This window comes from Trachemys scripta, chromosome 2, assembly GCF_013100865.1.
Source record: "Trachemys scripta elegans isolate TJP31775 chromosome 2, CAS_Tse_1.0, whole genome shotgun sequence".
Classification (NCBI taxonomy): domain Eukaryota; kingdom Metazoa; phylum Chordata; order Testudines; family Emydidae; genus Trachemys; species Trachemys scripta.
In genome coordinates this window covers 41,807,674-41,831,449 of record NC_048299.1, presented here as the reverse complement: position 1 = coordinate 41,831,449, position 23,776 = coordinate 41,807,674, and the positions used below count along the sequence as shown (strand labels likewise).

General features: G+C 41.1%; 1 protein-coding gene across 1 annotated transcript in view; it reads right to left on the bottom strand.

Moving 5' to 3' along the window:
• The window catches only part of ZNF804B (zinc finger protein 804B), a 60,825-nt gene that overhangs the window by 5,658 nt on the left and 31,391 nt on the right, over positions 1 to 23,776 (bottom strand). Inside the window, exon 3 of the mRNA XM_034759346.1 lies at positions 3,327 to 3,457. Within this exon, the coding sequence (XP_034615237.1) occupies positions 3,327 to 3,457 (131 nt within the window). The remainder of the gene's footprint in view (positions 1 to 3,326; positions 3,458 to 23,776) is intronic.

Sequence of the window (23,776 nt, the reverse complement as noted above, 5' to 3'; positions counted from 1 at the left end):
TGATAATTTAGGTCAGCTTTTCATAGGGACTATGGTTCTGATTGTGAAGTACCACATGCAAAACTCCAACAAAAGGGAGATTTGTATATGGCAGAATGGCAGAATTGGGCCCTAAGTAAGAAAAGGGATTTTTCTCAGGTATATTACTCAGTGTGATTCTTTCAGAGCTAACATGTTTTAATGCCCTCTTCTTTTTTCTTCTTCTTTGTAATATAAGGGACTTTATTCTGCAATACAATTCTTTTGTGAAACATTCAAAGAGACGTTAAGTATTAAAAAACGCATCCAAGCTACCATAAGACTTTAGTATTTTGCATTAACTTCCTTTCTATAAATTATCTCATCTGTTTTATAACACTTCCCCCTCACTTTTTGATACCAAAGGACATGGGTTCTCTCCTTGGTGCATGCAGCCAACTTCCATTAATGGTCATGGCAATTACACACGGTGTTGATCGAGACTAGTCTCAGTACCCACCAGTATTTGGCTATCATTTTCACATCTCCTCATCCTGTATTTGACTCCCTTATATTTTTTCCCCTTTTCCCAAACCTTTTAGATTTAAATGTATAGTTTACCTTCCTGAATATTTCTTTTCAGTTCAAGATATTCTAATGTAGCTTTGACCCAGAACTCTAGCAGTCTGTCCTTCTAATAAGTGACCAACTGGGAACAAGAATGACTGCTCTGTGTTGTTTTGCATTTGAGATCAGACATATATGATCACTGGACTAATGGTCTCTTTACTTATGCTTTAAAAATGAGTTTTGCTACACAAATATCTGCTCTTGCAATCAATGCAGTGTAGCAGAACTAGTACATAATACATCCGTGCCAAGCATTTTGGACATGAAATCAGAATTTGAGTGAAACTGGAAAATATTTTAACTCAGTACAGGGAAAAATTCTACCTGTGTCTAAAAGTATGAGTAGAGGGAGAGTGTGGGGAGTCCATTTATTTGCTTTGTTTCTGATGTCACTTAAAACCCACAGAGAGGTAGCTCTGCAGGCCTTCGGCAGTGAGAGCCAAAAAGGAAAATTCTGGGTTAGCATCAGAGGCATGTTCCAGGGCTGTGTATGCATATGCCCCTCATTTAGCAATGAGAACTCCTATGCCGTTCCCATGCCATTTATTTGTGTGTCATGCAAGAATAATCTCTTAGGGGGTGCAGTGAGTGGTGGTGTTCTTTTCAGGGTGCCTACTAATGCTGGTGTATCAGTATGTATCCATGCATGTGTTAGTAGTAACTTTGAGTCAGTCAGCATTTAGACCCATAGGGAGCTCAGCTCTTGTGAAACTTGCAATACATTTCAAAGCGCTAGTTGTGACTCTGGTGACAGCAGGACCTCTGTTTATGGCTACCCTTTCCTCAGATCAATTGAGAGCTGGCAATAGGACACCTAACATGGGGGCAGCGATGCAGCACTGTACTACCGCTCTCTGCACCCATTATTCCAGCCACTGTGGCTAGAAATAGCAACTACTACCTTTCTTTGCCCCCTATCAGGAGATAGGGGTAGCAGGATCTTTCTAAAAGCCCATGTATTGATTCCTTCCCAGCCCAATGTTAGCGTTATTTCCCTATCTTATCAGGCTGTCTGGGGACAGCACACAATTTATCCCTCTGAGGTAGAAGGGCATAAAGAGCCTTTTCACAGGTAAGTGTATTTCATTTAATTAAGTTGTATGAAAACCCAACTTTACCTGAAGACTATTCTACTGCAGTCATTCTTAGTAGAGCAGGTCAGGAATTTTTTCAACAAAATATTTTTTGATGGAAAATGCTCATTCATTGAAGCCTGATTTGGAGCAGGGTCTTGAAGCTGGTTCTCTCATATCCCACGTGAATGCCCTAATCACCAGACTATGGAGTCAATCTCTCTCACTCTACTCTATGCATTGCGGGGAGGTGTCATTTCCAGCTTGAGGTGACATACACACTCTAGCTTTGATTGAGCTAGCACCTTAAAAATAGAAGTGTCGCTGCAGTGGCTCAAGCAGTGGGAAGGGCAGGCTGCCTAGCGTACTATCCCATCTGAGACACGAGGTACATACTTGGGCAACTAGACCCCTCACCCAGTGCTCATGCCACTGGAGCTACATTCTATTTTTAACACTCCAGTTTGATCAGAACTAGAGTGGGTGTGTCTCCTCAAACTGCAAATTACAGCTCCTGCTCAACATGTAGATGTACCCGAAAACTCTGCTGTGGGAGCTGCTCTGATTTGTATAAATCATTGAATATTTATAGGCAAAGAAAGAGAGAGAGACTGATGCCATAGCCTGGTTCAGAGCAGGGACCTGAAATCTGCATCTTCTATATCTCATGTGAGTGCCCTACCTACTGGAATATTGGTTACTGTGGGCTCTTGCACTCATGTTTTTTCACAAGGAATTTCAAAAGGTCTCATTTTTGTTCTCCATCAAACAGAAAACAGATTCTGAAACCTTGAAGATTTTCATGAAATAGAATTATTTTTTTTTCCAGTCAGCCCTAATGCAGAGTGCTAAGTGACAACTTCAACCTTTTACCCCAAAAAGATTGAATTGGCCTGAAATCGTTGTATAGTACACCATGAATGTTATTATTTCCACTGTACTGAAAACTTGGTTTGTTTTTAACATAAGAATGACAGTTTAATTAATCCATTATGGTCACAGATTAACATCAATTGAAGGTCTGGTAACAACCTACTCTGTTGAAGCATTTAGTGTATGTAAGTGTCATTAAACAAAAAAGAGATTTGTCAAACATAAAGTTTTATTAGTATAAACATTGTACTGTACCTCTATTATTATCATCAGTTTAACTACAGTACTGGGTAAATTTAACTGAGCTAATTACATCTGTTTTTCATTCACACAATGATACTGTCATTTACTCTAGAGAGAAACTACCTGAATAGCATAAGTCTTCTAAAAGTAATGAAAGGCTTTGCAGACTCAATACAGAGTCATTAAGGTCTGTTTAGCCTTTTCCTTTCACTTTCTACAAACTACTAAGAGTTATACTAGCCTATTCAGGTCAATTTTAATAAGATAAAATGCTGATCTTGTAAAATCATCTTCAAATCACTCAATTCAGAGGAGATTAGATTAACAGGCTACAGGGGAGAAAAACCTTCAGATGCCAAGTAATTAATTGAAGGACTTTCAATTTTATGGTTTTCAGAACAGGAACATTTGGAGTCCATGATAACTAAAAATGGGTTACAGTAGATGTGGATCTCTGTACATTATAGAAAGCAGGAATAAAAGTTAGAGATTTCTTCTGGGAATGAGGAAAGAGGGTGTTAAAACGTAACATAAATTTTAAATACTTGCCATTCAGACTGCTTCCGTAATTCAGCAAGCTGGTGGAGCCGCTTGAGTGCTTTTTCCTGTTTCTTCTCATCTTTCCATGACTTTGAAGCCACATTTCGAGCAAATTCCCTTTGTTTTAAATCTTTCAGTCGCTGTGTGAAAGGAGTAAAAGGGAAAGGATTAAATATGTACAGAGCAAATGCATTTCTTCTTACTACATTCCTGTGCTCCTGCTGAAGGCAATGTGCAACAGGAGATAATAAAAATGTGCTTAAAAGTGAAGATTCAAAATATTACTTTCATCTGATGTAACAAAATAACAAAACTATTTATGGCTGGTCTCACACAGGCTTACATTAGACGCAGATACACACATATGCACATCCACTTACGGATGGATGTACATTATATATGAACATTATGCACACACATGCAGAGTGAAATCCTAGCCCAGTTGAAGTCAGTGGAAGTTTTGCCATTGCCTTCAAACAGATCAGGATTAAATCCATAATATGTATAAATCTACTTGTATAAACTCACATGTGTTTGTATATAATATGTGGCATAGAGATATTTGTGCGGGGCTGTATACTCATGTGAATAGGTGTGTGTGCATGCATGTGTAGTATTTAAAATCCCAGTTGTAATTGAAGGGAGAAAAGGGGTGGCCATACTATTTCATCAGGCATCTTAAATCTCTTATGATCAAATTCACAACATTTCTGTGTACCTGATATGCCTAGATTTCAGAGAATTAATGCTGAGCAATGTATAATGAAGCCATATTATATAGGTTCTTTGAATTCTTTAGTTCCCCAATGTTAATATTTTAATTACGAAGTTTTGCACAGGTGATACTGTAGGGAAAAAAAGAAAGAAGCACTCAGCACAAGAAAATGATGACTGCGTTCTTAGGGAATATGATGATTGTCTATCTTAGAACTAATTAAAATCTTTAAGACTCATAGGCTGCAGTGCCCATTTATAACTAGCTCTGATATGAAGTCAAGTAGCCCATCTAAATAATAGGTGATAAGGCTTTGACTGATGGGTTCTATTACTGTAGTTGCAGCACACCATACACACCATACTGGTTGCCAACAACTGTCAAGTTCAACTGGCAGTGGAGTATATCTGAACCAAAGGTGGGGGAGGACAGAGACTGCAAGACCACCTCCTATCACTGATCGGAAAAAGATTCAAATACAAGTTACTTTCTCCCTGGCTGCCTTCAGGAAAACATAATGGCAAGTTTCACCCTGTTTTTAAATGCCCCAATTTTCCTTCCCCACCCAGACTTATCCATGTGACATCACCCAGTTCTTCTACTTCCCACAACTCCTTCATTGTCTCCAGCAAGCCCGCTCTCTACCCTCAAATCCCCATGTGCCTCTGAACCCATATCACACTTTCACTCCCCTGTCTGTCTGTCTGTCTGTTAGCAGCAGGTAGAGTGCCAAGGGACACAGGCCTGAGCACTGCTGCTGAAAGCAGCCTCAGACTGTCTTCATCCTCCGCTCTGATGATTCCCCTCCTCTCTACAGCCCGCCAAAAGTTGGATCCAAAAGTTGTTGTTGTCTGCCAAGGCTTAAAGTTGGGAGGAGGTATCCCTTGTCTCTCCTTATATTTATGCCCGAGGATCAGTTGGGTTAAGGAAGAAGTGGAATGCAGTAACTGTGTAGGGGTCACTTAATGACACTATAGGATTTGAGGAATGGAGATGGGGCTGTCACATCATGATGCTCTAATGACAAAAGTATAACAACTATGGAATTCATGGTAGCTGCTGACATCCCACTGCCAGGAGAGGTAACAGAACTGGCTTACCAAGTAGTATAAGAAGCACTGGTCATGGAATCAGGGATAACTGTCTTCTAAACCCATTGTGCCAAATCCATCCATAGAGGTCTTTAATTAAGTTATACCTAGAATGAATATGGCTAACTGGGTTTCATTCAAAAGCCCTAAGTGTTCTGTGGAAAGTACTCAGAGCTATATTTGAGGGCCACCACTAGGAGTTTCAGACTTAATATTGTAGCCTCAGGGTAAGTGAATGGAGACTGCAACTCCATATTGTCTAAAACAGAGCTTCTCAACCTTTTTGATACCAGGGACTGGCTTGATACCTTCCTAGACTGTGTCAGGGAAAGCTCAGAGACTGGTGCCAGTGCACGGACTGATCATTGAGAAACACTGGTCTAAAATATCCAACACACTTTAATGCTGTCACAGTCCTCGCACAGCAGTGTCTGCCTCCCCGTAGCTGGCAATATGTGGCACAACCCTCTAAAAGAACATTTTGGTTCAATCGTATTCCCCCTGCTCTCTCTAATCCACACTCAGTTAACCAAGCTATTGGGGAGGAGGAAGCCCATAACAATATTTATCCCTTTCATATGAAGGGCTAATCTAAAGTAAAAAGGTGCTGAATGCCAGGATCCCATCTACAGTTTGTAAAATAATAATTATTATGTATTGTTCAATGATAGAACCTTTTAAACCCTTTAAAAAGAGTTAGCCCCTCTCCTTACAAAAAAATGGGCAAAGGGAAAGCCAAGTGGCATTAGTGTGGTCTTACTTGAAACCTGTCAGCAAAGTAACCATGTTAGTCTTTCCCAGGGCCGGCTCCAGGCACCAGCGCAGCAAGCAGGTGCCTGGGGTGACCTATGGAAAGGGACAGCACGTCCGGCTCTTCGGCAGGAATTCGGCAGCTGGTCCTTCCGTCCCTCTCGGAGGGAAGGACCTGCTGCTGAAGAATGAAGCGGCGGCAGTAGCTGCCGCCGAAGTGCCACCGATTGCAGCTTTCCCCTCCCTCCCCCCGCTCGGGGCAGCAAAAACGCTTGAGCCAGCCCTGGTCTTTCCCTTCCGAGTGTCAAGGCTAAAAACTGAGTATATGGCAAATAAATCTAGTTTTATAGCAAAAAATTAGTATTAGTAATAATCTGTCTGATATAATTTCCCCTTTCCTGAGCAATAACAAATGCCTGAGCCTTGCGGCTCAATTTTCCATTGGAGGAGACATCAGTGACATAGAGTCTGGATATTGTTTTAATTACACATCTCTATGAGTTCTGGAATGGAGATGGTCACAAACAGCATGCAGGAAATCCTGTTTTTCCTCCGAAAGCTCATCCAGCAAGCAGCAACTCTTCCTTAAGAATTTACACTAGTAAGAGACCAAGTAAGACTTTTATGTTTCTTACATGGTTCCCTCAACCCAGAACCTCTCCTGCCTAAAAGTAACAAAACATAGCATGTCTTCTCAAGACTGAGCATTTGCTCACATGCTAAGAAAGAGAGCTTGGAAGAATATATGTAAAAGCTCTACCTCGAGATATCTAACATAAGGTGGGGAAAATATAGTAGCTCTCCTCCAACCTCCACCCACAAATCAAGCCCCGCCAAATGTTTCAAAAAATCCCCCCATGGTTTATCCATGAGCAGCTAACGTGTTCGGTGGCCAGCACATCCCTCAGCCTGCGTCATTTCCCACAGCCCCCATTGGCCTCGAATAGCGAACCTCAGCGAGTGGGAGCTGCAATCGACCAAACCTGTGGACGCCGGAAGTAAACAAACCATCCCGGCCTGCCAGCGGATTTCCCTGACGGGCCACATGACAAAGGTTGCCGATCCCTGTGTTAGTTGATTAACACATTTTCTAACAGGATGTATTTTTTCAGTGGACACCAGCCAGCCCTCACAGTAGGTTGTGCACATTCTCATAATATGATCTTTCCTTTCCTTTCTTACCTGCTTTGAACAGAAATGAGTTAGTTAACAATGTTGACATTTAAATTATTGTAACTGGGCATATGAATAAACACCCCATAAAGAAAAATGAGGCAATTCACACCTCTCAGAACTATCATTCCACCCTCTCTGCGTTCTTGGACAGACGTCACTACAGTGGTCACGTTTGGGTCCAGATTTTTAAAGGCATTTGGGCATTGCTCTACTCAGCATTGCAAGACCTAAGTGCCCTAGATAACTAAATACCTTTTTCAGAAGTGACATCAGGGACTTAGGAGCCTAAGTTCAATTGACTTTCGAGGATGTGTCTGTCTCTATGGGGTGTCAAGTTTAGTAGAACTTGAAGGTGCTTAGTTGAACTGCCTGGAAAATGGTATTTGCTTCCCACAGAAAATTGGGATTTTTTGGATAAACATTTCATTCCAAATTGGGAAGAACTAGCAAAAAATTGAATTTTTTTCACTAGAAGAAACATTCTAAAAAATTCCCTTTTGGGTGAACCAAAATGGAAATTGTCAGCTTACTTCCAGCTGCAATGACTCCCCAGGCAGCTGCCTCCCTGTGCTGTTCAATTCTCAAGCGTTCTGGCTTCCTGGGCAGTTGGGCAGCCCTGAGAGGCAGCTGCCATGGGAGTTGGGGCATCGGGAGTGCCGGGTGTCCATTAAAAGTTTTGACAGAATCGACACGTTCACACGGAACATTTCTATTCTGTGGGATCAGAATCTTCCATCGGAAAAGCGTTCCCCTGGAAATTGTTTGACCAGTTCTAGTGCTCAGTACTTCAGAGGACTAGATACTGAAATTGCACATCTGCTAATCCCTATTTAAAATAATGAATCAAGCTTTCAATTTCTTGAAAACTAACCATGTACTTTTCACCCGCTTTCTTAAATTTCCCCTTTCCCCCATGCTTGTTCCCCATTTCCCACTGCAGTTTGGCACAGGTATCCTGTGGTGCCCTTCTCTTCTGAACACTTCTCACTCTCTACAATTTACAATACAGATTAATGTGTAAAACAAGTTATTTTTTAACCCAAGAAAGCAACTTCCATTTTAACAATATTTTACAGACCAAACTGTTAAATTGGATTAGAAAAAAATGAAAACCACATTTTTCTGACATCTCTCCAAACTTAACAAGAACATAAAGTTATTCAAACAATGAAGATCTCATTCTCCACAGAACAATGCAAGTAGCCCTTATTCTTATTAACCTGTTCTACTTGAAGACAGGGCAAAGAAACACATTTGAAAAATGTCCTTTGGTGACTCTTGCTGAATTTTAGCTGTCACCATGAGCTGCTCAGTGGCACTCATACAGTATTCATGAGGAGAAACAGAAACAGTTTCTACCTGTCAAGGAAACAAAGAACAATGTGAAAGCTAGTACTGTGGAAGCAGGTACTGAAGAGTGGTGCCATTTCACTTCTTTGACAGTCAGGATTATAATCAACAAAGCAAATGGACCAGCACTAAGAATAGAACACCTAACTGTATTTTTGCTCTCTAATGGCATACAGTAAGTGTCAATGAAATAGGAAAAAGAACACAAAGAATATAGCTACAATAGACAGGTAGTTGAGAACTCATCCATGAGCGACTAAATCCAAAACTTAGAAGCACGTACCAGGTTGACAGAGAGTCTTTCTCAACTCATCAAATCAAAAACTTGCAGTGGCACAGCACAGTCATTATATGGTCATCTCAATTAAATGTGTGGACTATATTTGTAACACAATGGGCCTGCATATTTCAATTGCTCCTGTAATCTACTGATGCAAATGACACATACAACCATACTGACATGCACTTGAATGCATGGTGGTGCTGAACAACATAAAAATCATTGTGTACCTAAGTGTGAGCATAGAACCAAACAGGCGAACCTGGCAATTAATACCTATTTAAATGTACAGTTGCATTTTTCATGTAATTAGGTGCTTAACTGGGCATCTACATTTAGATATGTGTAATAAATTATGATTCATTTAATAGCTCTAGTGCTCTAGTGTTTCTCTTATACCTCCTACAAGTAGCATTACCAAGAAACTATAGATTTAAAAAAAAAATTGTGTATCATGTTTTTCTAATTTAAAATTTTCCTTTGTGTTGAACGTTTACAACATTGAAAAGATGGTTGCCATAATGAAAGTTACTCTTGTTATATAAGCATGGAATATTAAAATAAAAGGAAAAATATTCACTATGATGGAAAATGAATGATAATACATCTTAGTTATGTTGGAGCCTATATCTAATACTCTTAGTCTTAGAAGCTGATGTGTACTGATTCTCCTCTTACTGTGTGTAATAGCTGGTGAATAGCTCCATTTATGTCAGTGGAGTTACACAGGTGTATGTGAATGAAGAATCAGACCCATAGACTCTCATTCAAATTATATCTCACAGTCCAAGTAAAAACAAAAAGTCTCCCAAGCCGGTCTTGAGGACCTTTTTATTCTGTAAGACACGGGCACAGTGCAATGATCTTGCCTTAAACTTACATGGACCTAATTGTATAAAACTTTAACTGGAATTTTACTACTCTTATGTGAAGTGCATCAAGTCAGACAGTGCAAAGCTCTGGCTAGATGTATGTGCGTCAGTGCCTCGCTGTCCACCCTGCACAAGTGTTTGTGATTGTTGCGCTCTAGTGAATCATCTGAAGAAAAGATAGAAGACCTAATGTTGCTAACAGCTAGTGCTAGTTCTCCTTTAGCTACAGTAATAGAGGCCTGTCTCATAGGAGTTAAAGTCCTGAGTTTTAGTTCTCATACTGCAGATGAGTGGTTTAACTGCTGTCTGTACTTTTGCAGCCCTATATTGATTACAACAGTGCCACAAGAAGTAAAATGTTTGATTTTATGTTTTTGGCATGTGTCATGGAAAAAAATAAAGAGAGAGAGAGAGAGATCTTTTACCCTGTTCATATAGTATACAGAAGAAGGGCTAGTTTTTCAAAGTACGTTTTCAGAATCAGCATTTCAAGGGTATAAATATGACAAATGATAATAGCTGTGAAAAATGAAAGGCTGTATTAAACTTCTGCAAGGATATCCTGCATCACAAGGTGCACGGAAGATCTGATCTCCTGATCCCTGCCCCTGGGGGTGGATGTCTAGCCTTCAGTGCTCACTCTCTCTGGAGGTTCAGGGACGAAGGGAGCACAATGCTGGGGAGGAAGCTGACTATCTCTTTGACTACACTGCTAGGGATGACCTTTGGATCATGTTCCAAACAGGTTTGATTGAGCCCTTGCATACAACTGTCCTGGAGATGTCAGGCCAAATCAATCCAGAAGTGGCATAAATGGTGATGTAAAGTATCAGAGGGGTAGCCGTGTTAGTCTGAATCTGTAAAAAGCAACAGAGGGTCCAAGTGCATCTGAAGAAGTGAGGTTCTTACCCACGAAAGCTTATGCTCCCAATACTTCTGTTAGTCTTAAAGGTGCCACAGGACCCTCTGTTGCTTTTTATGGTGATGTAAGTTATTCAATGAGGACTAAATTCAGTTCCCCATTTACACTGGTGTAAATCTTAGGTAACTCTATTGACATTGGAATTATGGTGATGCAAAGAGGAGGTAAAACAGCAGATTTGGTTCCACTTTCCATACCCATTTAATGCTAAATGGCAAATTAGTGCAAGTTATAAATAAATGGAGATATCCTATCTCCTAGAACTGGAATGGACTTTGAAAGGTGATTGAGTCCAGCCCCCTGCTTTCACTAGCAGGACCAAGTACTGATTTTGCTCCAGATCCCTAAGCAGCTCCCTCAAGGATTGAACTCACAACCTTGGGTTTAGCAGGCCAATGCTCAAACCACTGGGCTATCCCTCCCCCTAATTACTTTGTCACTTACATTTAGTTTTTTATCAGTTTATTCCCAATATATACTAGTAATATTCATCATTTTATAATCCGCTGCTAGCCCAGAAATAAACATGGGAAGTGCTCCCACTTTATGCAGCAGTTGGCCGAATTTGGCCTGTCACGTACAATGAGATTATCATGTTTGAAAATGAATCTGCAAATTCGTGGGTTTTATATACAAAGCCATATATGTTTTTACTTTTTAGCATACTGATTACTTCGCTCAAAACCTGGGTCAGTGTCTTCTAAACAAGGTCATAATACATGGGTTAAAAACTGAAATTAAAAAGACAACATGCTTTTCAATAATTTTACTCCTTTAAATGGCCCTAAACTAGAAGAAGAATATATTGGAGCCAATAACATTATTTGCAAATTAACTTCAGACTACAAACCATCAAATGAATATGATAAAGTTATTACAGAACATAATTAGGCTCTGTGTCTGAAGCTTACAGTATTAGCGTCTAAGCAGTGGGAGGGGCGGGGAGGGAGAAACAGCAATGAGGGAATTTGCTTTCACCATGGCAACTGACATTCTAAAAATAAAATTGAAAGGCTATTACATACAGGAATTAACCATGAGAAATGTAACTTAAAATCAATGCATAATTTTTCATTTGTTTTAATTATAACGAAGTACTACCACAGATTACTTTAAATGTGTGGTAGATTGTAGTACAGTCAACCTTAGCAGATAGGCAATTGTTACGTGGAAAGTTTAAAAGAAAGCAGGAGGGATAGCTTAGTGGTTTGAGCATTGGCCTGCTAAACCTAGGTTGTGAGCTCAATCGTTGAGGGGGCCATTTAGGGAACTGGGGTAAAAATCTGTCTGGAGATTGGCCTTGCTTTGAGCAGGGGGTTGGACTTGAGGTCCCTTCCAACCCTGATATTCTTTGAAAATCTGTGTCAAAAGATCAGAGGGGTAGCTGTGTTAGTCTGGATCTGTAAAAAGCAACAAAGAGTTGCACTGTGGCACTTTATAGACTAACAGAAGTATTGAAGCATAAGCTTTTGTGGGTGAATACCCACTTCATCAGATGCATGTCAAAAGAGGCATCCACAATGAAAAAGGAGGCCAGGGAGATTTTTTTTTTTTTGAGAAATCACTTGATACACTTGTCCTTCAAAGAACTGTATAACTTGTTTTCCCAGGCAACTACAGTCCTATAAGCATAGGCAGTAGGAGGCTGGGTTCAGAGGGGGCTCATCCCTGACCCCCACCACATCTATCTCTGCCTTGTCATTTTCTGAGCCATCCTTCCACATGCACCTGCCCAGCTCAGCAGGTGAAAGCCCCATGTCCAGCAGTGCCAGGAAGGGAGCAGGATGGGGCATTGGTGTGGGGAGGGTGCCATCTTTGTGCCAGATTCCCCACAGATGGCGCTAGATACCTCCGTCATGGGAGTGGGTGCTGGCTCCTGAGCGACGCTTCCTGGGAAGGTTGAAGTTTGAAAAGTGGCAGCTGTGGCAGATCTACCAGGCAGGGAGGCTCAGTAGCCATGTATGGAGTGGAATACGGGAAGGGGAGCTATTGTGTCCAGGGAGTCCCAGCAGGTGAATGGAAGACACCTTTCTGAGGTGAGATCCCAGGGGGTTCCACAAAGGAGGAGACGGGGCTGGCACAGAGCAGATAATAAAGTCCCCACACGGGCAATCAAGATGAGATTCTCTTGGGTGGGGCCAAATCTTGGGGGAAGAGTAGAGATCCTGAGAGGATAGGGGGAGAAGGGGAGACCCGGGGAAAGGGATGGATACTGATGCCTGGCCCCATGGGACAGGAGCTGCCACTACAGGGTGAGTGCAGAGGGAAGTCCTCCACAGAATAGTTTCAACAGCTGCCTATGCCTATAAGTAGTAGCTGCCATGATGTAGGCTTTCACTGCAGCAGTTGATGCATTAAAACTTCGCTGAAGTGAGAGTTTTGTCTGTGTCTGGCTTGTGGAGAAGAAGTCCCTTGTTGGCAAGATTAAAGGGGTGATTCATCCCACCATTGGTATCGTCCTCTGATTCCTGCTATCTTTGAAAGCTGCAGCTAAGTAGAACCACTCAGTCCTGCCCCCTCAAGCTGTGAAAAACATTTTGGCGGTAAAGAATAGTCTCTTCCAGTGTCTCTGAGCCAGATTCTGTTGTAGACTAACAGGCTGGGCCACAGAATAGATTTGTCCCTTGAGAGGGATTCAGCCAGTTCTTCCTCCCTGAAGAATGGGGTCTCTCTTATTTTTGGTTATTGCTTCCCTACATCCAACATTTGAGCCCCCGGCAGAGAGAAACAAGGTTGGGGAGAGTTGAACAAGAAAATAGCTAGGAGGAGTAAGGTCAAGTTAACCACATCCCACAGGAAAAATAAAAATGGCCTTTCACCACTTCAGCTAATTACAGACACAAGAAGTGGTAATATCCACTTTCTGCTGCATCTTACAGTTAACAAGGATGAAAATGCCAGGTCCAATCTAGTGAATGGAATGTTTTGGGTTTCTTGTCTAGGAGAGGTTACTGGTTCAGAAGAGATTGCAAGCACTGCAGGTTTGTTAGAAGAATTAAATATGAAATTAATTCATTCATTCACTGCCTACCACCAGCAAGGAATTTGGGGTTGTGGTGCTTTTCAAGCAGAGTCATTTGGCAGGAAGATTGACAACAGGGTAAACTGGACAATTCAGCAGCCAAAAGTGTGTTGGTTTGAACTGATAAGCTTGAGAGGTTGTTTTAACATTTAACATTGTAGGCCAAATCTTGGGCCCCCATGCAGCATTTAAGTAAACAGCATTGGGGGTTAAAGAGCCCACTTTGCAGCCACTCTCCATCTGCTGGAGGCTTTTGTTATTTCTAGTAGCGGTTGAAACATTGCCAAACACATAGGTAATATAACCCTCCTTACTCCTACTTGATATTTCCTTGTTTATTCATGCAAGGATTGCATTAGCCCATTAGGCCACAGCATTGCACTGGGAGGGAACTCATGTTCAGCAGATTATCCACCTTGAGCCCCAACTCTCTTTCAGAGTCAACTGTAAGTATAGCCTACATTCTTTGTTCCTAGATGTATAACTTTATGTTTGGCTGTATTAAAATATATATTGTTTGCTTGTGCCCAGCTTACCAAATGATCCAGATCTATCGGTATTAGTGACCTGTCCTCTGTATTATTTACCACTCCCTAATATTTGTGTAATCTGTAAACTTTATCAGTAATGATTTTACATTTTCTTTAAGGTCATTATTAAAAATATTAATTAGGATAATGTCAAGAACCAACTCCTGCAGGACCCCACTAGAAATACACCCACTTGATTATTCCCCATTTACAATTACATTTTGAGACCTATCCATCAGCCATTTTAAATCAATTTAATGTGTGTCATGTTGATTTTGTATTGTTCTAGATTCTTAATATAAATGTCATGTGGTAAGTCTTACAGAAGTCTCAGTATATTTCACCAACACTGTCATCTTATCAACAAAACATATAGCCTTTACCCTCCTTTAATTCTTTATCAATTCAGTCCATATCAGCCATTCCATTATTTTGCCCAGTATTGATGTCAGGCTAACAAGTCAATAATTAACCAGGTCATCCTGTTTATACTTTTAACATATTGGCATGTTAACTTTTTTCCAGTCCTCCCTCTGGAACCTCTCCAGTGTTCTAAAACTTATTGAAAACCAACAATAACAGCCTGAGAAGTTCTTGGCCAGCTCTTTTAAAACTCTTGAATGCAAGTTCTCTGGACCTGCTGATTTTAAAAATGTTTTGCTTTAGTAGTTGCTATTTAACATCTTTTTTAATTACTGGTGAAATGGAAAGTATTTCATCATTATATGATATGGCTACCTCATCTGGCTTTCCCGAAATACAGAACATGAATATTTATTGAACATGTTTGCCTTTTCTGCATTATTATTGCCATTTCTGCCATTTCCATCTAGTAATGGACCAGTACCATTGGTAGGCTTCCTTTTGTTCTTTAATATGCCTAAAAACTTCTTATAATCCTTAACTCTGCTGGCCATAGAGTTTGATTTGTGTCCTTTTGCTTCCCTTATCAATTTTTGTCATAGCTCCTGATTTATATTCATTACTGTCAACTTCCCCTTTGTTTTATACATATATAATTTTTATAGCTACTTTCACTTCATAAGCCACGTTGGTATTTTTTTAACCAGTGTGGCCTTGCTTGATTGTAGTTTTTTAGGGCATCTAATAAAATATTCTTAAACAGTTCCAAATTATCATTCACATTTTTTGTTAAAATTCTGTCTTTCAAGTGATTTTGCTCATAATTGTTTTCAGCTTTGTGAAATTGGCCATTTTAAAATACCAAGTAAATAGCTGTTTGGAGTTTATTCTGTTTATACATAACAAACATAATCAAGTCATGATCCGTTGTGCTACCATTGTGTTTAGGTACATCACTGCTGTAATAATAATGTAAATTTTAAAAATCAGCTTCTAAGAGTTCAGTAACTCTGAATGAGTTCTGACTCATTTATCTACAGCTCTTTTCTACCATCTGATCTAATGAATGTACTCTGCTTGACACCGGGGGAGGTACACGTGGGGCAGCAAGTTTAGTGTGATAATCTGTTAATTTTAATCTTGATATATATATAATTCGGGTAACAATTTACATTCCAATCTTTGGCTTGATTTCAGAAAAAGATGAACAGTTGTCCCAATCTTGCAAGGAAAATTCAATAATGACGTATTCTTCCAATGTCCTGATTTGACCTTTTGACCAACTTTCCGAGCATTCTTCTCAGTGCATTGCACTGATTAAAAAAAATGTTTGTTTCATTTATGGATTAATTTTTCAAAAACTTCATTCAGCTCCCATCCTCCCACTTCATGCTGTTGAACTTGCGTGGGTCTCTGGGAGGCAACGTCTCTCTGTGTGGCAGAATGTTTCCCGGTCTTCCCCCCAACAATGTGTCTCTGCACAACTTCATCATCAAACGAGAGGTGCCTTAAAGGCACATCTAGCCCTTAACATACACACAAATATCTTTAATATTACAAGAGAGAACTGTTTAGTGACTCTGCAATATGTTTTGCCTCTTCTTAAATTCTTTGCCTTTCACTTGACATAAACACCCTATTAGACAAGTTTTATTCTATTATTTTGTTAATAAGCAACATGGGTTTTTTTGGTAACATTTAAAATTGATCTTTTGTTATACAGTGGCATGATATTTTTGAAGTCTCTGTAACTTGCTTCTTAGCCCTGAATTTGAATCCTTTATCATTAAAAGGAAAGATTGTGAGTTTATATACTCAGAGCCACAATCCCTTTAAAATATGCACCAGCACAGATTCAACACGGTGACAGTGACTTTATAGCCTTTTGACTAGGTGAGCCAGAATGATATAAGTTATTCTTAGATAAGGAGAAACAGGGCAACTGAACCCTATTCATCTTACCATTGTATTTTCTGAAACAATCTGTCATGGCTACTCTGTGTATTATTGGTTTAACTCTTTACAATAACCTTGTGCAGCTCTCTGAACTCTGGAAGTGATGAAGCATTGCATGAAAAATACTCTTGGTTTCTTAGAAGATTTTGCTAAAATAATTATTGTGTTTCACTTGGCTAAGAGGCCAATGTAGATATACTGTAATGAGACTTGCTATTTTGCATACCTGTTCTGAGGCATGGTTAATGTTTGTTATCAGTTTCCAGGACAATTTGTTTTACTTTTAATTGGAAGACAAAAGTATTCTCAGAGTGCACATACAGGATCAGATTCTGATTAGTTAAACTTAAAAGGTGTTACTCCTGATTTATCTTCAGAGTGGTGGAAATCAGAATCTGGCCCACGCCGCCTATTGATCTGGAAAAGCTGAATGTCTGACATAACTCGTGTTCAAATAATATGAGTGAAAGTAACTGCAAAGCCAGAAAAGAAAAGAGGATCACAGGGCCTGCTGAGAGAACTGAGTTTTGCTCAGAGGCAGGGGTGAAGGTAGGCTGGTATGGTGTACCGGTAAGAAGCTGGTACCAGCCCATACGCAGCCGATGTTAAAGCGCTGCTGGGGCTTTAACTTTGCTGCCCCTTTTGCCCCCTGTCTGTGGCCCTGCCAGTAGGGACCTTACCGACAGGGGAGGGTAAAAGGGGCAGCTGCCCCAGGGCCGGTGATTTAAAAGTGCCCGCAGCAGGGGCCGGAGCCCCGGGCCTTTTTAAATCGCTGCCGGAGCCCTGGGCCTTTTTAAATCACTGCAGAAGCCCCAGGCGGTGCGGGCCAGGCAGCACGGATGGGCTGGCTGGGGGAGGCTGATCCCCAGCCCCACCCCTTCTGCCCAGAGGCCCATACTGGTAAGTGTTTAATATTACTTTCACCCCTGCTCAGAGGCAAGAGCAATCTGAGACTTAGGCTATATCTACATTACAGAGTTAAGTTGACTTAAGTTACATCGACACTCATAAATCACTGTAATTACATCACTTCTGCATTTTCACACAATGCTCCTTGTGTCGGCGGAGCACATCCCCAGTTAGTGCTCTAGTACTGACAGAGAGAGCAGTGCACTGTGGGTAGCTATCCCACTGTGCAAATCACCACCTTTTCCTGCTAGGAGTTCTGGGAATGGATCGCAGTGCATCATTGGGGTGGGATCACTGCGCCAGGATGCATTTTTCTCCAGCCCATAATTCCAAGGGCTTCTAACTGTGTTTTGCACCGTTTTTCAACTGTCCCTTTAAACTTTGCTCCCACCATCTCTGCCTGAAAGTGTGGATCCTCCACTGCTCACCAGTCTTGTGATAAGTGTAATGAACACGACACAACTGATCCTACAGTATTTCATGAACTGCAGCTCTGAACAGGAATCCGCGTTGCCTTCCCTGCTGTGTGCCATGGAAAGGAATAATTCAAGATTGATTTTGGCATTCACAGAGCAGCTGAACACATGGACCATCATTACTGGACTCTGGAAACAAGCATCAAGGGGTGGGATTGGATTGTGATGCAGCTATGGGATGACAAGCAGTGGCTGCATAACTTTTGTATGTGCAAAGTCACCTTCCTCGAACTCTCTGTGGAACTCGTCCCCACTCTGTGGTGCAAAGACACCAAAATTAGAGCTGCCCTACCAGTGGAAAGGCATGTGGCGATCACTTTGTTGAAGCTGGCAACTCCAGACTTCTACCAGTCAGTTCCAAATCAGTTTGGAGTTGGGAAGTCCACCATGGGGTTGAAGTGATGCAAGTGTGCATAACCATTAATTGCCTCCTGCTACGCAGCAATTGGATTCCCTAACATCATCAGGGTAATAGATGACATGCATATCCCAATTTTGGCCCCAGACCATCTTGTGATAGAGTACATCTGCAGAAAGGGCTCCTTCTCTATGGTATTGAAGGAACATGCATGACGTACCCATCTTCAGGAACACTGGCCTGTATAAAAAGCTGCATTCAGGGACTTTCTTTCCAGGCCAGAAGATTCCAATGGGGAGATGGAAATGCCCATCGTGATCCTGCCTACCCCTTACCCCTTATTCCCATAGCTCTTGAAGCCATACACCTTGACAGCAGCAAGGAGAATTTCAACAACGGGGCAGCAAGTGCAGAATGACTGTAGAATGTGTGTTTGGCAGGTTAAAGGGTCCCTGATGCTGCCTTTGTGGCAGATTAGACCTCAGTGAGGAAAATATCCCCATGGTCATAGCAGCCTGTTGTGCTCTGCATAACAATTGTGAAGCCAAGGGGGAAAAGTTTCCCCAGAGGTGGAGTATTGGGGTGGATTGTCTGGCAGCTCATTTTGAGCAGCCAGATATGAGGGCTATTAAAGGGGCTCAACGGGGCTATTCAAATCAGGGAGGCTTTGAAGCAGCATTTTGACACAGTGAGACTAAATTTTTATTAAATGGCAATACACAGATTAACATTTCTTATAAGGGACATGACTCTTTGAAGTGAGGATCTCACAGCTGTGTGTAAATCCTGCTGTCATTATGGAAAATGTCCCTGGGGTGGAGTGCGACAGGCTGGGAATGTGAGAGGAATGTATGGTGGGAGATTGGGGAGGGCAAGGAAGTCGGTCAAACACACATGTGTTCCACTTGCAGTACAATCAGGGACCTCAGCATCTCTGTTTGGTCCTCCATGGATATCTCCTCTCGACCCTCTATTATCCAATCCTGGCCCTATCTCCTCTGCTGGCTATCCATATCTAGTTTTTCATTTATTGTCTCTCTTCGGGATCTGTGCCTACTATTGGCCTGATCTGACAATTGCGGTGCTTTGTGAAACATGTCCTCCTAACTCCTCCGCGTTCGCCTCCTTATCTGACAAAGGCGCTCCGGGGGTATGTAGCAACTGGCCCTCAAGGGCACATCTGCAGAAGCAAAAGAAATAATCCACAGAGTCAGCGTTGTGTGTGCACTCAGAGTCTTGAATCATTAAAGTTACATATGCCTCTTTCTCACTTTCCCTTGGGAAGCACGCAGCACGGCCAGAGCACTAAACATGGTGACCGCGGGTGGGGTGGGGTGCAAGATAGGACAAAGTGTTTGGGTAGTTTCTGCTTTGGTTCCTCCAGAAGTAATTGCTGAGTGACGAGGCAAAGTTTCTTACAATGGAGGAAGAAACAAAGCAGCTCTGCCAAGGAATCTTTAGCAGAGGATTGTAGAGTATCTGCAGAAAAGTTTCCTAGCGATCTCTGTGGAGGATTCTTGGAGGACTGTGGGACCTCTATGGAGGATTGTGCATTAACAAACTTTTCTGCAGGTCCCCACTGTGTAGCTGCACAGGGGACTGTGAAGCAGCTGCAAACTGTACCTAATGTTAATTTCGATCCCTTCTCCCACATGCGCCAAGTAACAAAACAAAGGACATCTCTATCTGATGTAACCATGCACTATCAAAGCAAAATGATTTCTTACTGGAGCTCCCCTCTTCTGCTTCAGGCACACCAGAGCTGGACTTCTGGGACTGGCTAGACCCCTCCAGAGGCAAAAAGAGGTCCTGGCTTGCCAGGCCACTAGATGAGCCTGTCAGCTGTCCTACATCCGCCTCCTACTCGACCTCCATGTCCACCACTTCGTCCTTGGGGTTGACTCCACTGGCCGCTGCCTCCAGTCCCCCTGGAGTATCCACGGGACTCTTGGCAATGGAGTGGGGTCGCCGCTAAAGATGGCATGCAGCTTCTTGTAGAAGAGGCATATTTTTGGCGCCGCACCAGAGCGACAGTTGGCTTCCCTTGCCTTCTGGTACGCCTGCCTCATCTGCTTGATCTTATCATGGCACTGTTGTGTGTCCCTCCCGTGACCCTTCTCATCCATACCACGAGCAATCTGCTTGTAGGTGTCAAAGTTCCTATGGCTGGATTGTAGCTGCGACTGCACAGCCTCCTCTCCCCACAGACCCAACAGATTCTGCAACTGCGGTGTACTCCAGGAGGGAGAGCCTTTGCTGCAGAACACTGGCATGGTCAGCTGGGAAGTTGCAATGTGAACTGTCCATGCTGAGCAAACGGGAAGTGGAATTAAAAAAAAATTCACAGGACTTTAAAGGGGGAGGTACCTGGCTGCAGGACAGCAGAGTAGAAACTGCTTACCACCGCAGTCATGATGGGCATTGTGGGACACCTCCTGGAGGCCACTAAGGGTGACATAAGCAAGCACAGTGTCTACACTGACACTGCATCGCTCTGTCTTAGTCACAAAAACCTCTATGCTGCTTGTTGAGGTGATTTTATTATGTCAACACAGCAGGAGAGTTAAATCAGTGGGAGGAGCATTGTTGTATGTACACCTCAACCGTTTTGTCATTGACACCTGACTTTTGTTGACAAAACTGTGTAGGGTAGACAAGGTCTTATTTCAGTATTGTGGTTACCTTGTAACGGGGGAAATGATGATGTAACCTTTAGGAAACATTTTCAGTAGAAAAATACAGTTGTTGATAACTGTACATGCTGTTGTTCTCACCCCGTCATCATGAGATTAGATCTCCTCTCCATGTTTGTAAAGTGCCTAGCACAGTGGGGTGCTAGTTTATATCTGGGGTTCCTAGGCAGTACCACAATTCAAATAATATATAAAAAGAAGTGCTTCTTTGTTCGGTATTACTTCCTACTGATTTGAATGGGACAAATCTGCAATTGCAGGTACAAGTAGAGAGTAAACAAAATGCAAATTAATTTTGCACAAGAATCATTGGCATGCATAAGTGAAAGTACATTTATAAATGGAGTGTGGGATGAGACGCCTTTCACCCTCTAAGTTCCTGCTCCAAAGCCCATTGCAGTTCAGTGGAAATCCCTGATTTCCAGGGACTTTGGATCAGGCCCTGTATATTTAGTTATTAGTACAGCAGGTCAGGAACCAGAATTTCTTTTCTGTGGGAAAATCAGACATTTCCAATTAATATTAATATTAATCATTCCAATTATTAATTGGAATTTCTCATTTAAATTAATTTTTTGAAAGATGTTCATTTGAGACCATCAAAACATTTTGTTTCGATAAGGTCATTTTTTATTCATTTTGTTTTGACGTTTGTATTTTATTTCCATATAAAATATTTTATATATATATATATATGTAGTATTAAAATTAATATTAAAATAATATACATGTCAAAATGAAATAACACTAGCTCAACAAAAAGTTTCAACCTTGTTTGAATAAAACATTTTGGCACCATCAAAACTAAACGCTTTGTCTTCTTCGTAACACAAATTTCATTTAAATCAACACATTCCTGCAAAACATTTAGATTTCAACAAAGCTGCATTTTTCGACAGAAACTGTTCCACTGAAATTTTTTTGATGAGCTCTAGTCCTTAGGAATTTATGTGGTATTCACGGGAACAGTTTCAGACATACTAGATTCAATGGGTATTTACATGAATGTCATCTGCATTTCCTTAGGTATTCCCCTGTAATTTAGTATTCATTAAAAGACACTTAAAGAGTCGTCATTTTCTTTGATGGCTAATGGTGACGTCCAATTCTCAAGAAATTGCTATGGCAGTGAAATGAAAATTAGTCTAGGATTACCTTTTTTATTTTTCCCTTGGAGAGGTATGAAAGGATGTTAATTAATATTTCTAACTCACTTTGTCTAATAAATTACTAATTCCACCATTTTATTGCTATCATGGTGATACAGAGACATGGTTTGGTTTGGTTTTTAAATATTTGTTTCTTCTATAAGTGTCCCTTAAAGACACACTGCATATTTCCTCAAACACAAGCACAGTTGATTAGCATCACTTTAAAGCTCCACAGGATTCAATTATGCAGCTATGTTGTATGTTAACCACTACATGGAAGTTACAGATAGGCAAAAATGGCAAAATATGTCTTACATGCAGATGCTAGGCAGGTGTTCATTGGGTCAGATCTACCTTTGTGGGTGCAAATTGGATTAGAGGAAGGGATTCATCACCCAGAGGCGGGGAAGCCACTGGATGAGGGAGGACAGCTTTAAAGTTCTGCAAGCATTTGTGCCAGTAAAACTCAATTGCCCACCAAAAAGCTAACCCAACCGGGGCACAAAATTAACCAAAGGAAAAATCATGTTTGTATTTGGCCTAATAGTCACTGAAGACCAGGTTCTGATACAGTCGTAATGTTAGGTAACACCTTACTCCACAAGTAACTCCATCAGCATGAATGTGGTTGTTAGATAATGATAACTAATGTGCACAAGGTATCATGTCCTCTTTCGTTAGCGTTTGCTCAGCTCTACGCAGAACTCTCATAAAGCCAAATTTCATTGATTTCAGTGGAGCTATGCTAATTTACACCTGCAGAGTATTGGGCCTGTAAGTGCTTATTTATCCCTCTACTTGGTGATTTGCCAGGATCAGTCTGTAGAGCAGTGGTGCAAGAGAAGTGATACTACATGTCTGTTTTCAGACCTGCAAATGCATGTGTTTGACTTTCGCACTTCACTTATTCACTTAAAATAGTGCACTTTGGATGGATATTTTTACACAAGCAGTAGCATTCTACATGAGAGTAGTTTGAGGGTATGTTGTACCTCTTCTTTGTCTATTTGTTATCTACATTAAGAACCATTGTTTAAAAAAAAGGCATTTTTGGCGTGTACTTTTTTAAAGGGCAGCAAAGCCTATGTGATTCAGCAGATTAAATAATACCAGTGTGTCGCTAATAAAACTACCCCAAAGGTTTATTGAAAACACGGACATTAATCTAAACCTAAACATTTTCTTAGTCCTTAATGCTTATCCGTCTTCTGGCAGCTCTTATGTCCTGTATGTATTAGCATGTCAGAACTGAAAATCATAGGGTCAATGCAGACAACATGAATTAGCTGCCCAGGCTCAGATTCAAATGTGAAATATCCCAGCTGGTTTGCCTACTGCAAACTATGATCTCCGTTCTACAAGATGCTGGGCACTCTGGTCATAATACAGCAAAGTACTTAAGCAGGGGCTGATCTTTAAGCATTTGAGCAGTCCAATTGATTTCAGTAGGACTTGGGTATTTAAAGTTAAGTATGTGCAGTAAGCATTATGTTGGATTGTAGTCAGAGTGCTTAGCACCTTGCATGTCAAACCCTATATCAAATGCATACTGTTTATATTTCGTATGTTAGCCAGGCTTTATTATAATTACAATTAACATTAGCATGTGCACCTTATTCAGGAAAGCAACTGGTAGAGTGATATTTTAACTACTGATTTTTAATCCTTTATTATTTTTCATTTTGTAAATATTTAGTACATAAAGGTGGATGAACAGGGCTAGCTAATCAGGCTGTTAAGTGGTCTCAAAGTTAACTGCCATGCTATCTTTCTGCAGATTTTTCTAATCTGACTTCAATACCGATCACTCATGGAACAGAAGGTTCTTGAATTTTTGTGTCTGCA